Source organism: Drosophila miranda (assembly GCF_003369915.1).
Source record: "Drosophila miranda strain MSH22 chromosome Y unlocalized genomic scaffold, D.miranda_PacBio2.1 Contig_Y1_pilon, whole genome shotgun sequence".
Taxonomy (NCBI): Eukaryota; Metazoa; Arthropoda; class Insecta; order Diptera; family Drosophilidae; genus Drosophila; species Drosophila miranda.
The window spans coordinates 34,522,010-34,534,903 of record NW_022881603.1 but is presented as its reverse complement, the minus strand read 5'-3'; the positions used below and the strand labels follow the sequence as shown (position 1 = coordinate 34,534,903).

Below are 12,894 nucleotides of genomic sequence, written 5' to 3'. Positions count from 1 at the left end.
TGTTGCATTTAATTAGGCGATTAATTGTAGATGTAGGTGTTTATTTATTTGATTGAATCAGTTTGGATATTTAGATTTATCAATTTATTGATTTAAATTAACCGATTTATGTATTTAAATTTATTTATTTGGTTATCTAAACATTGAATTAATTATTCGCTTATTTATTTATTGCACTTGTGGAGATAATGTTTTTTATCCCCAATCGGCCGACTAATTATTTCGAATTAAATAAAACTCGGCGCAGAAATAAAATTACGATATGTTCTTTAATGCGTGACATCCAAATTGCAAGTGTGGCTTGCCTGCCCTTTACATTGCCGCTCCGATCGCTAAGCGCAGCTTCGCTCGGCCGACGTCGGGAGGCAGACGCAAAGCGGAGATAGCGAAGAGCGAGCTGGCAGAGAGCGTTTAGCAGGGCAAGCAAGCGCAAAGCTTTAACAAACAAATGAGTGACATAGACATAAGTAACAAACAAAATAAGCGGCTGAGGGCCAAGAATTAGGTGCTATTTGGCAAGCAGCTAATCGGCTGGGTTCTGCTCCGAACATTCACCCCCGTTGGAAGGCAAAGGCTTTCAACAGATCCATCCTGAAGGGGCAGAACCGCTATTTTTCCAACGGCCCTCTTGAAGATGCTTGCTTGGGCGCAGCTGGCGGCTACGCTGGGATGATCGTCGAACGCAGCAATCGGCGCTTCTTTACGAAGGCGGCTTGTCGTGATTACGTCTTGATCATCGGGAACCTCTGTAATTGCATAGAATGGCAGGAAATTTGGCAATGTAGAAATTGTTGAAAGTTGAATTTCATTTAGCGTGGATATGTAGGTTTTTAATATATGGAAAAGTTCGCGCTGCAGTTCCTGATTCTCCGATCGCAGTTTTTCCACTTGCACCTGGCACTCGAGCAGCTGCTTCCTGCATTGCTGCTCTAAGTTTTGGTACTCCAGCGTTGTGGGTCGAAAATCGTCAATAGAGATGCACGAGGAATTTTCAAAAGCGGCTAAAGCTGCACGCTTGTTTTTCGAGCTATCAATGCTTCCTGATACTATCCAACCAAGTTTAGTCTCCTGCAATGTTGGCAATTGGGCTGATAGTCGAATCTGTCCGACGCACATTAAATCGAAGAACAAACCAGAACCTATCAACAGATCGATACGTTGGGGCTTGGAGAAATTAGGATCAGCTAGTTTTAGATTATTCGGCATTGGCCAATCCTTTGCGTCTACGCCGAAGTTAGGCTGCATTTCCGTAATTGAGTTGGTGACAATTGCAGCGAAGGAAGCTCGATAGCTTGCGTCCTGGGATTGTACAACTATATGTACAGACTTGCTCGAAGGTAGAATGGAATCTCCGATTCACAGAGATGTGAACATAAGACGAGCGATGATCCAACTGCAACTGATCAGCAAGTCTAGATATTACAAAGTTTGCCTGTGATGCAGAATCCAAAATGGCACGACATGGGATAAGTGCTCCATAACGATCTGTTACATGGACGAGGGCAGTAGGTAGCAACACGTTTTGGCTAGGCTGAGATTTCTGGATCGAGGGGGAGGGCTAGAACACCCGCTTGCTAGAAGCACAGTCGCGGCCTCTTGCTGGATCGATTCCTCGGCCGGTGAAGAGGAAGATGAAGCACCAGTTCCCGATGGAATGTGGAGTAGCGTGTGATGTTTGGCCTGGCAATGCCTGCAAAGTCCTGACCTGCACCTCTGCAATTCATGGCCTTTGTTGAGGCAGTTCAAACACAAGCGGCTCTTCTTTGCTTCTTTGTTTTGTGGTCCAGTTTCGTGCCTATGATGAAGATCAGCAACCCATCCGAAATCTCCTGCGGGGTCGCCAAGGTCTGAAGTGCACGCAAGTGCGAATTGATTTTGTCGCTGAGCGCGCGCAAGCCGATAGCTGAGCCCTTCTCCACCCCTTGCAGCCCGAAAATAGCCTTGACGTGTGCCTGAAAATGTAACAGTTTATTATCGAATCGCAACATTAGCAAATTCAAGGCCTTGTCGTAGTTCTCCTCAGAAAGTTCCAAGGAACGAATCGTATCCAGCGCAGCACCATCTAGACATCCACGAAGATATTGGAATTTTTCGATGATTGGTATACGATGGTCTTTGTGCACCATTGTCGAGAACATCGAGTGGAATTCTGGCCAATCCATGTAGTTCCCCCCGAATCGCGGAAGCTGCAACTCGGGCATTCGAGAACGGCCTATACTATTATAGGCGAACAACGACGAATTCCCCTCGAGACTATGCCGAGCCGTTGAATTGGCAACATTTACCGTGCGAGCACCCGAAAAAGACACCCTGTATACGTATAAACGTGGGAACCGAAAGCAAAGGGATTACAGCTAATGCCTTTAGCTGTGCGAGCTGTCCGATTCCGCTTTGTACTCCGCTTGTGTGTATTAGTGAGTTCGCTGCACTGCCTACCGCACTGCACTGACCGAATTGTCGCGACAGAGAAATTAATAGCCAGCAATGCGTGTATGTAGGTGTATGTAAGTGCGTTTTAGCACCGAATTGTGCTTAACCGCCGAAAATTTGCTAGGGCTAACGAATGTCGATCGCGAATGATTATTAATTGACACTGCAACTCAGAGATCACGTCGGGGTCACCAAATTTTATGTGGAGATAATGTTTTTTATCCCCAATCGGCCGACCAATTATTTCGAATTAAATAAAACTCGGCGCAGAAATAAAATTACGATATGTTCTTTAATGCGTGACATCCAAATTGCAAGTGTGGCGTGCCTGCCCTTTACATTACCGCTCCGATCGCTAAGCGCAGCTTCGCTCGGCCGACGTCGGTAGGCAGACGCAAAGCGGAGATAGCGAAGAGCGAGCTGGCAGAGAGCGTTTAGCAGGGCAAGCAAGCGCAAAGCTTTAACAAACAAATGAGTGACATAGACATAAGTAACAAACAAAATAAGCGGCTGAGGGCCAAGAATTAAGTGCTATTTGGCAAGCAGCTAATCGGCTGGGTTCTGCTCCGAACAGCACTATTTATTTATTTGTTTTCTCGTTACGATTGAAAGTATTAAAGATTATTTAGCCAGGAACTAGGTGTTTAGGGGAGTAGGGTAGTCGGATAATAAACAATCCAATTTATTTATCACCAAGATAGTTAAGTAAATAGGGAATAGACGAAGGAAAGGAGTACGTTAGGAAAATTGGTTCATGAGTGACCCGGAGATTTTTAAAGGGTCGGGAAAGACAAGGCGTAGCCCAGAGGCACAGCGCAGGTACCAGCCGTACAACATGCCGACGACTCGGTCCCAGGACGGTAAAGCCGGCAGTAGGCCGGAAGGACCGTCGCAAGTGGCGGAAAACGTACATGCGGGGTTGCACCAGGAGGACCCAGAGGCCGGAGCGGTAGGAGGTCAACAGCGAGCCCGTAAGGACCTGGTGTTACCGTCCGAGTTAAGCTCAGCCGTGAACGCAGCCTTAGCCCAAGCACAGGAGACCTACCGAGCGTCGCTCGGGCAGCAAATGGAAGCGCTGGGATCGTCAATGCAAGCAGACATGCTAGAGTTCATGCGAGAGATCAACGCGGTGGTGGGTTCGTTAAAAGCGGAGCGAACGGCGAGTGATGCGAATGGAAGGAATCGGGGATCAAATGCAACCAGTCTGGGAGGAGGTCAGCAGGAAGCACCCGCGAACCAGCAAGCACATCCAACGCACTTGTTCGTGGACAACCGAACATTGGAGGCCGATCAGAGGAAACAAGCCGATCAGAGACCCGTGGAGGAGGGGCTGGTCAACGGGATGGGCGCAGGAGCAAACCCTAACAGGAATCGACCGAGTTTCGGAGAGGCTAGGCAGGAGCAAGTGCAGATACGAAGATGGGGACTTAGCTTCGACGGCGATCCAAAGGGGATGCCCGTGGCGGAATTCATATTCCGGGTGGAGCATCTACAGACGTCGTACCAGGTACCGGGGGCGGAGGTGTTGAAAGCCTTTCACATTGGTCAGTGGCCACGCAAGGGATTGGTACTGGATGCATGTTCGGACGGTAGGAATGCCGGACTGGCCGAATCTGAGATATGGTCTCCAGCAGCAGTTTCAAGTTCGACGGACAGAGTACGAGCTGGAGAAGTTGCAAGGCTCACGTATTGGGGTGTTTCACGCAAAGGACTTGAAGCAGTGGCCCGGCTATCTCAGTCGATGGAGCCAGAAACTCTCAATCTCAGGGTGTGGGCGATGGCCTACGTTTGGGGCCCCTTAATTGAAAAAGCCCGCCTGCTTGGCACTCCCGTTTCGGCGGAGTAATCCTGGAAACGGCAGTGTGGTGTTATGGGCGGTTTTGGAGAGAGCCGATAGGTATCAGGCTGGAGAAGAAAGAGACAGCGGCATCTATAGTGGATCCTGGGAAGCAGTGGCAGAGTTGCGTGGGAGAAAAGGAAACGGGGCGAGGAAGAAAAAGAAAGAGAGAGTTTCCGGTGGAGAATAGTGGAGGCCACACGTGCCCTGAAAGAAAAAAGGAAACAAAATTGGTGATCGTGGAGACGACGATCCCACCAAGACATCAGCGGCAGGCATCAACATCAGCGGAAGCGGCGGACATCGGCAGCAGCAGCCCGGTACTGGCCAGGCCGGAAAACTGGTCAGCGGAGCACCGGCACCAAGGAACCGTCAGAGGAGCACCGACTGGAGACACGTTTCTGTCCCCACACACCAGCCCCCCCGGGGAAAGAATCCGGACTTCAAAGCAGAAATACACCCGCACGAATCAATATCACACACCTTCATCCACCCACATCACACACAACCCACGCATGTATACCCTCATTCATAACACATCACTTAACATCACCACATTTCACACATCTACACCCGTCCGACCCACAATTAAACAATATATCACGATCATATAAAAAAACACCACGATCAAACGTAAACATCAGCAAGCATCAGGAAGCAACAACTTCTATCAAAGGGGCTGCCAATTCGGCCGAAATAGGGTTTATTTTGTTGTTAGTATTTTTGTGTTAGTATTTGCTTCCTTTATATAAACCTAGATTATTAATTAATAATGTTCAAGATAAATAAGAAAATATAATGGATATAAAATGGAAAATTTGAAAAGAGTCATGAGTGAATAGAAAACGGTAGTTGGGTGGGACGAGAGCGAGAAGAAGAGCGGGACCCTGAATATGAAAAGGGAGCGGATTCAAAAGGTGGCGCTCAAGGAAGGGTGGGACCCTGCTAGGGATAACGAAACCAACTATCCCCGCTGAAGAAAGTGCCAACGAGGACAAGTCTGTCCCATAAATTAGATTTGTTTTTTTTGTATGTTTTTTGTTTGTTTTTGTTTTGTTCAATCCGTCCCATGGCTTATCGGGTCGGAAACACCCCTGACTTCCCCGTGAGCTAGCTGGGAACGATAGGCCAGGGTGGCAAAGACGCGGATCATAACAAAATATAAATATATTTACAAATTCTTTGAAAAAGAAAACATCAGCGCGTACCAAACACTAATTGACTTCATCGACGAAATTGATGTAAAGCTATAAACAGTACTACAACATCTTCTATTCTTTGACTTGGCAATTTCCACCTTCAAAAGGCGGGCGGCCAAATAATCCCACGCTACTCACGGGTAGCTTGGTAACTTAAACCCTAAAAAAAAAAAACAATTTGATTTGATTTAAATATTAATTGTTTAGACCAAAAATGATTGCGCAAACCTTAAGAGCCGTTGCTCAAAGAAGCCGCGGCTTCGTCTTTCCACACGGCTCCTGTCGTATGCTGCACAGCGGCATGGCTGTTAACTTCAGCAAGGCATACGCCTACGATGGCAAAACATAAGTCACAATATTCAATACAGAAACGGACCTAGGACTTTTGATTACTGGTTATAGTCAATATGGGTTCAAACTCAACAACGACATGGTCCTAATTGGTCCAATCAGTGTTTTTCCTAGGTACGTAAATATTCCCACCAAGGGCGGTCGAATTATGTAAACATGCACATGCAATTGGTTTCCCTATGGTTTCATTTCAGGTCAGTCCTTTCTTGGAATGTAAACACGTTCGAGGACATCAACGAAGAAAGCCTCAGCTTGTTCCCTACTCTGGATCCGAAAATTGATGTTCTCATAATTGGCATTGGAGACCAAAGCCCGACACCGCCGCTGTCCAAGCGGATCATAGAGTTCATGAAGAAACACAAAATAAACGTTGAGGTTCTTCGAACGGAGCAGGTGAGTTTGTATGCCAAGTGACAATACCTGAACAGTAGATAATATCCACTACTTTTTTCAGGCTTGTGCTACCTTCAACTTTCTTAATGCTGAGAACAGAATGGTGGCATGCGCCCTCATACCCCCCCTGCATATATCATATAATGAGAACGACATTCTGCAAACGAAGCTAAAGCAGAAGGAACTGTATGAGACCGATTAAACGGACTGTTTTCGTTTTTCTTATGTAAGGGTGCTGTTTGTATAATATTTGCGTCATTGTTAGGAATTAAACGATTAACCGGTCGGCCCTCATCGGGGCCACGCATAGAGGCCAGTATGGCCCTTAGTTATCCGGATAATGGGGGTATGAACCATCGCGGGAGTGTTTATCTGGTTTTAAAGTCATCGAGAATCGAGGTGTTTTTAGCATAGGCCAGCAGTTCCTGTGGTGTCCTCTTGGAGGCATCTTCCAGTGATGCCAGCACTGGGGCGCCCAGGTATCCCCTCCTTGTCCTTGAGAGAGCCGGACAGTTGCAGATGAGATGTTCCAGGGTTTCGATTTCCCCAGGTTCATCACATTTCCTACAACTGCCTCTTTTGGTGATGCCTAGCTTGGTTGCATGTGCCGCAGCCAGACAGTGACCTGTTAGTATTCCCACTAACAATCTGCAGTCCTTTCGTGGTAGGTGCAGTAGGTAGTGGCTGAGTTTCTCATTGCGTTTTTTGCACTGATTTTCGAGGTTCTGCAGGTGGTGGCACTCCTCCACTTACTTTCGGTTAGTGATCTGGCCTACTTCTCTAGATCGCTTTTCAGCGTCCTAAGGGAGACAGGCACATTCTCGGCTCTCCTATTCGCCAGCCCGACGCCTTCCTTAGCTAGTACGTCCGCAGCCTCGTTTCCTTCGATGCCTTGGTGACTGGGAACCAAATAGATCCGCACTGACTTTGTCGTGCTTAGGGTATCTAGTGCCTCCCAGCTCGCCAAGAGACTTCTGGAACTAACCGCGGACGACTGCATGGATCTTATCGCCGCTTGGCTGTCGACAAATAGGTTGACCGCATCGTGTGCTCTATCAGTGAGAAGAGCGACCTCTGCTGCTTTCCTGATGGCAAAAACCTCTGCTTGGAATATGCTGCATTGGTCCGGCAGCTTATATGACAGCCTTATCTCAGGGTCTGTACAATATAGGCCCGCTCCTACTCCTTCGTCCAACTTGGAGCCGTCCGTATATATATTGAGGTGCTCAGTTTGGTCTCTACCGATTTTCCAGTCTTCAGGTCCCAAAGATGCGGTTGTTTTGACGTCGAGGCAAGTTTGGGGGGTCATATAATCAGTTGATCTGGTAATTTCCCTGCATTTGACTTGTGTTTTTGGGTTTAGCCTAGTTTGATTGATCTTCGGGGGGGTCCATATCGGTACCTTGTACCTCTTTGAAAGAGGATGAGGTCCGTCTTGCCCGCGTTGATACTGAGTCCTACCTCTTCCGCCCACTCACGTATCTCCCGGAGTGTACGTTCCATTAAGGAGCTGAGGGTCGATGAACAGACACCCGTAATAAGTATGCTTATGTCGTCCACATAAGCTGTTATTATCGGGGCCTTCCTTTCATACCTCATCTCTTGATGAGGTCGTCGACCACCAGATTCCACAGGAGGGATGACAGGACTCCACCTTGGGGTGTGCATCTGTGTGCCTCTTTTACCATAGAAGCGGTGCGATTGCACCTGTCTGCAATCCAGGAAGTTCCTTATCCACAGGTTGATTGGTGGTTGTTTGTTATTGCTTTCGTAGCCACGTTGTTAAATGCTCCGGAGATGTCTACGGTACCGAGTGTAGTGCAGTCTCCACCGATTTCCCTTTGGTCTAGGCATGCTGGTTGGTTGACATCAGTCCTCCTACCTCTTTCCTGATGTGTCAGTCCAGCAGCTTTTCTAGTGTTTTTACTATATAGGAGGTAAGGCTTATCGGTCTATAGTCCTTGGGACTCGCATGGCTCCACTTTCCTGCCTTTGGGAGGAAGACAACTCTCGAGGTTCTCCATTGGACAGGGATGTAGCCTGTACTTAGACAAGCTGTGAATATTGCGGAAAGCCATGGGGTAATAGCCTCTTTGGTCACCTTCATCATGGCTAGGAATACCCCGTCCAGTCCTGGTGCTTTTATGACCGCGAAGGGGTCTATAGCCCAGTGGATTTTTTTAGTGGTTAACAGATCTGTTGGGGGGTGTTGTTCCTCGGTTGCTAGGTCCTGGTGCTCTTTGCCTTCAGTGACCTTGGTGCATCCAGGGAATTGCGCCTCCATTAGTGCTGATAGGACTTCTTTACTGCCCTCTGTCTACTGTCCGTTATCTTGTTTTAATTGACTCTGTACTGTGGGCTGCTTTGAGAGCAGCTTTCGGAGCCTAGCGGTTTCAGGCATTTTCTCGATGTTGGAGCAGAAGTTCCTCCACGAGTTCCTTTCTGCCGTACGTATTTCCTTCTTGTAGCTCCTAAGTAGGATGTTGTATTCCTCATTGACGATCTCTTCTTTCGCTTGTTTGGCGATCCTAGAGAATTCCTTGAGGTTGTTTCTTTGGAGAGAAAGATCTCGGTTCCACCAGAGTGGCTTGGACTTCTTCTTTGTTCTTGAGGGCTTAAGTGGTAGGCATCCAGTAATTCCTTGATTAGCGTCTCTAGGGACTTCTCTATATCCTTATCAGTTTTCACTGAGCCCGGCTTTGAAGTATGTGTCTTTTTAAACATTACCCAGTTTGTATTCCGGGGTATCTATAGACTGTTATCTTCGAAGTGTGTTTGAATTCGCACTTAAACTGAATGTACTTATGGTCCGAGAAGGATGGTCTTTCGAGGACTCTACAGCCAGATACCAAAGTACTCTTTCCCGTGACGAGAGTTAGGTCTAGCACGTTTGACGAGGTGGGACCTACGAATGTGTGTTCCTGCCCCACGTCTGCTAGTGGATAATATAAAGTCTAGGAGTGACTCACCTCTATCATTGATGTCGGGGCTTCCCCACTTGTTGTGATGGGCTCAACCACGAAGAGATGAGACCGCGAAAACTCACGACACGCGCCAACGGCAAATCCGCCAAGTCGGCAAAGCGCGAGGATGACCCAGTCGACCCACGATCACCAAGTGAGCGAAATGCCATCCCTGCGTATTGATAAGCGCCGGCTGGAACCAGATAGGAGCTTACGAAGAAACCCGGCCCCGAGTACAGACGTTGCACCAATCTTAGAACTTAAGAAAGTGCTAAAAGTATTTATAATAAAGTGTCCAATTATCTAAATAATATCAACTGCGTAAGTCATTCCAAAGAGCCGAGGCACCGACGCTACCCCACCTCACGTCCCCATTCGATACACACTACTAGCAACTCTCGCCCTAGCCCCAATCCATCCTCTCTACGAGAGGCCAACCCTGCCGTCTCCCTCAAAGTTCCATCCATTTCTACAAATTTCTTGTGGATTGACCCCTGGACGTGACTGAGCTTACCTCGGCCTGAAATAGGTCCATCACAACATCTCCTCCACCTTGTTAGCGAATAAACCGTTGCTCAGCCCATTCTATCGTGGATTTCTCCCCTTGGGAGATATCCGCCTTGCCTTGGAGCCGTCTCAGTAGCTTATATTGAGCTTTTGCCTTGATCCCCTCCCTGGAACGCTTCCGCCCGAGTTATTGACCGGTTAATATTTTTCGGGGGGACCTTCCCCTAGTGTTTTAGGACTGACCGCCAGGCACCTCTAGCCATGGCCCTGGTTCAGTTCCCCCGACTTTAGATCGGGAAGACGCTGAACCATTGCCTTAGCCAGACACTGCATTACCTCGGACAAAGCAAGCAAGAGTGCATTACCCTTGCCCGGGATAATGCAGTGTCCATGGAGGGTTCAGCTAGAGGATTATCGCCAGCCGGAATTAAACGTACATGTAATTTCAAATTTCTTTACTCGTAGACATAGTTTTAAGTGTATAAAAGCTAAGGCATCAAACTGCAGTCAAACTGCACTTTCCTTTGTTGATTTGATTTCGATTTCAGTCAGCTGTTGCGCCAGGATAGCGCTCGATAAGCATGGCCACGCCCTGGCCGCCGGCTGCACAAGCTGCGACCACACCAAGCTTGCCATCTTCGCGAACCAATCGGTTCGCAGTGTGCATGCACAGACGGACACCAGTTGCGGCAAATGGATCTCCGATGGACAGGGATCCGCCCCAGTTATTCCATTTGGACAGATCTGGTGAGCCCAACTTTTCGCTCAGGCCCAGATATGTTTTGCAGAACCAATCCGAGTCCAAGGCCTTCAGATTGGCCACAATTTGACCGGCAAAAGCTTCATGGATCTCCCACGAGTCAATGTCTTTCAAAGTGAGACCGGCTTTCTTCAAAAGTTTCGGAATTCCGTAGGCGGGTCCCAGTAACAGTTGGTCAGGAACAACAGTAACAGTAACGTACAGGAAATCGCGCAGGTAGGCCTTCGGCTTAAGGCCAAGCTGTTTTGCTTTCTCCTCAGTCATGATCAAACAAGCAGAGGCACCATCGGTCAGAAATGAGGCATTAGCGGCTGTAACCGTGCCATAGGGTTTCACAAAAGCCGGCCTCAACTTCGCCAAGCTTTCGGGGGTTGACACACGAATGCCGTTGTCCTTGTCCACCACCTGATCAACGCCTTGCACCTTGAATGGAACCAGATCCGTAAAGTAGCCCTTCTCCTGTGCTTCCTTTGCCAACGTGTGCGATCTCAGGGCGTACTCATCCTGTTCGCCGCGGGAAACATTAAATGCGGATGCCAGACGATCCGCCGAGTGTCCCATTGTCTCGCCAGACGAAAACTCGGCCACAGCTGGCAATTCGGGGGCCAAGAAGCCAGGTCTGAATGTCGACAGCAACGCCAGACGCTGCGCAAGAGTTTTTGCCTTATTCGCCTTTAGCATAAGACCGCGCATCTTGCGAGAATGACGAATGGGAACGTCTGACCTAAACTCAACGTCACCAGCCACAATAACATCGTATGTGTTGGTTGCAATCAAGCCCATGCCGGTTGTTATTGCCTGCAAAGAGCGGGATGTCAAGAGTTACTATGCAATTAAAGGAATGACTTTGATGGGATTACAGCACTGGAGCTGATGCAAGCCATTGTGACCGTGTGGGCGGGTGTTTTATTGCTGAACCCAGCTGCGAGTGCTGCCTCGCGTGCGATATTGGAAGTCTTCACTTCTTGGATGACGCTGCCATAGACTATGTAGTCGATGAGCTCTTTGTCAAGTCGATTCTTTTGCAACAGCGATCTGTACAGGTATATTAGAGTCAAATACATGTCAAAAAGTAAACCAAAAATATACCAAAGACTTACAGAAGAGAGTGTCGGGCCAATTCGTGCGGCATAAGTTTCGAGTAGGAGGTTCCGGAAGTCAAAAATGGTGTACGGACACCATCAACAAGCACAACATTTTGACTGTTCCTCTGCTTGGGTTGGGGTGCCTCCACCGCGGCCGACAGGGCTCTGCATTGAACTATGTATATTAATTTGCACAAACAAAAAATTATTTCCATTATTATTATGTATTGCATAGGCAACCAAACTATAACATTGCAAAATTAAGTCTATCTATGATAAGCTTCAGACGTCATAGTAGCTTTCCAAAAGGGTGACGGGGACACCTACATCCGTTGAGATCTTGGACTTTGGCCCTTTAAGATTTGTCCGTTGCCGGAGAGCCAAATTCCAGTGCTGTGCCTTTGCTTGTCTTATGCAAATTACATGCTATTCTTTTCAACACATACCTTTTCTGGATATGTTCAAGATGTTAAGGCCATTGCTTTTGCGGCCCAAAATGCACATATTTTTTTTTTTTTTTTTTTTTTAGGATTTAAGTTACCAAGCTACCCGTGAGGAGCGTGGGATTATTTGGCCGCCCGCCTTTTGAAGGTGGAAATTGCCAAGTCAAAGAATAGAAGATGTTAGAGTACTGTTTATAGCTTTACATCAATTTCGTCGATGAAGTCAATTAGTGTTTGGTACGCGCTGATGTTTTCTTTTTCAAAGAATTTGTAAATAACATTATATTTTCTTAGAGATGGGAAGTTTTGCCTTGTTGTGTTGTACTTTGTACAATTGAAAATTAAATGCGAGGCGTTATCGATACTATCGCATGTATCACATATGTTACTAGGAACTACATACATGCATTTTGGCGAGAGTGTGCCTATCGAATGCGTTACCACTAAGCAGTCTGTTGATACTTTTAGCGTCAATGGCTTTAAGCTTAGTTTTATTTAGGAACCACGGTTTGGATGATGTTAAGAGGAAAAGCGAGCAGTAACCTCGGTGCTTGATACTAGCAAACTCGGCGTATTCTCTCTCCCATTCTGCTTTTAAGATTCTGTGTATTTCGCACATAGCGTCCTTAAGGTTCCATTTAACCACTGTGTATTTTCCTCGTCTGTGGGCTTCTTTGGCTGCTGCGTCAACTGAAGTGTTCTGAGGGATGTTAGCGTGTCCGGGAATGTAGTGAACCTCTACAGTTCTTAGATGTGGATTTTGTTGGATCTTTTCTCTGATTTTGTAGGCGATAGAGTTATCCTGAATGTTCTTCGCCAGAATGAGGGCCCCGTTTCTGCTGTCTGTCAGGAGCGCGACACGAGGAAAATTGTACAAAATAGCATGGTCTAATGCCTTCAAGGAGCAAGGAGCTCGGCGGACAACG

At 47.4% G+C, this 12,894-nt stretch overlaps 1 protein-coding gene and 1 pseudogene across 1 annotated transcript; one reads left to right on the top strand and one right to left on the bottom strand.

The window, feature by feature from the left end:
• Positions 1 to 5,419: 5,419 nt before the first annotated feature.
• LOC117190565 lies at positions 5,420 to 6,440 on the top strand (annotated as a pseudogene).
• Positions 6,441 to 10,120: 3,680 nt separating this feature from the next.
• Positions 10,121 to 12,261, bottom strand: LOC108160578 (trifunctional enzyme subunit beta, mitochondrial). The gene is made up of 4 exons (XM_017294664.2): positions 11,972 to 12,261; positions 11,541 to 11,700; positions 11,301 to 11,475; positions 10,121 to 11,238 (listed from the first exon to the last, which is right to left on the bottom strand). The coding sequence occupies exons 1-4, from the start codon at positions 12,027 to 12,029 to the stop codon at positions 10,225 to 10,227; spliced, it is 1,407 nt and encodes a 468-aa protein (XP_017150153.2). The 5' UTR covers positions 12,030 to 12,261; the 3' UTR covers positions 10,121 to 10,224.
• Between the last annotated feature and the right edge of the window lie 633 nt (positions 12,262 to 12,894).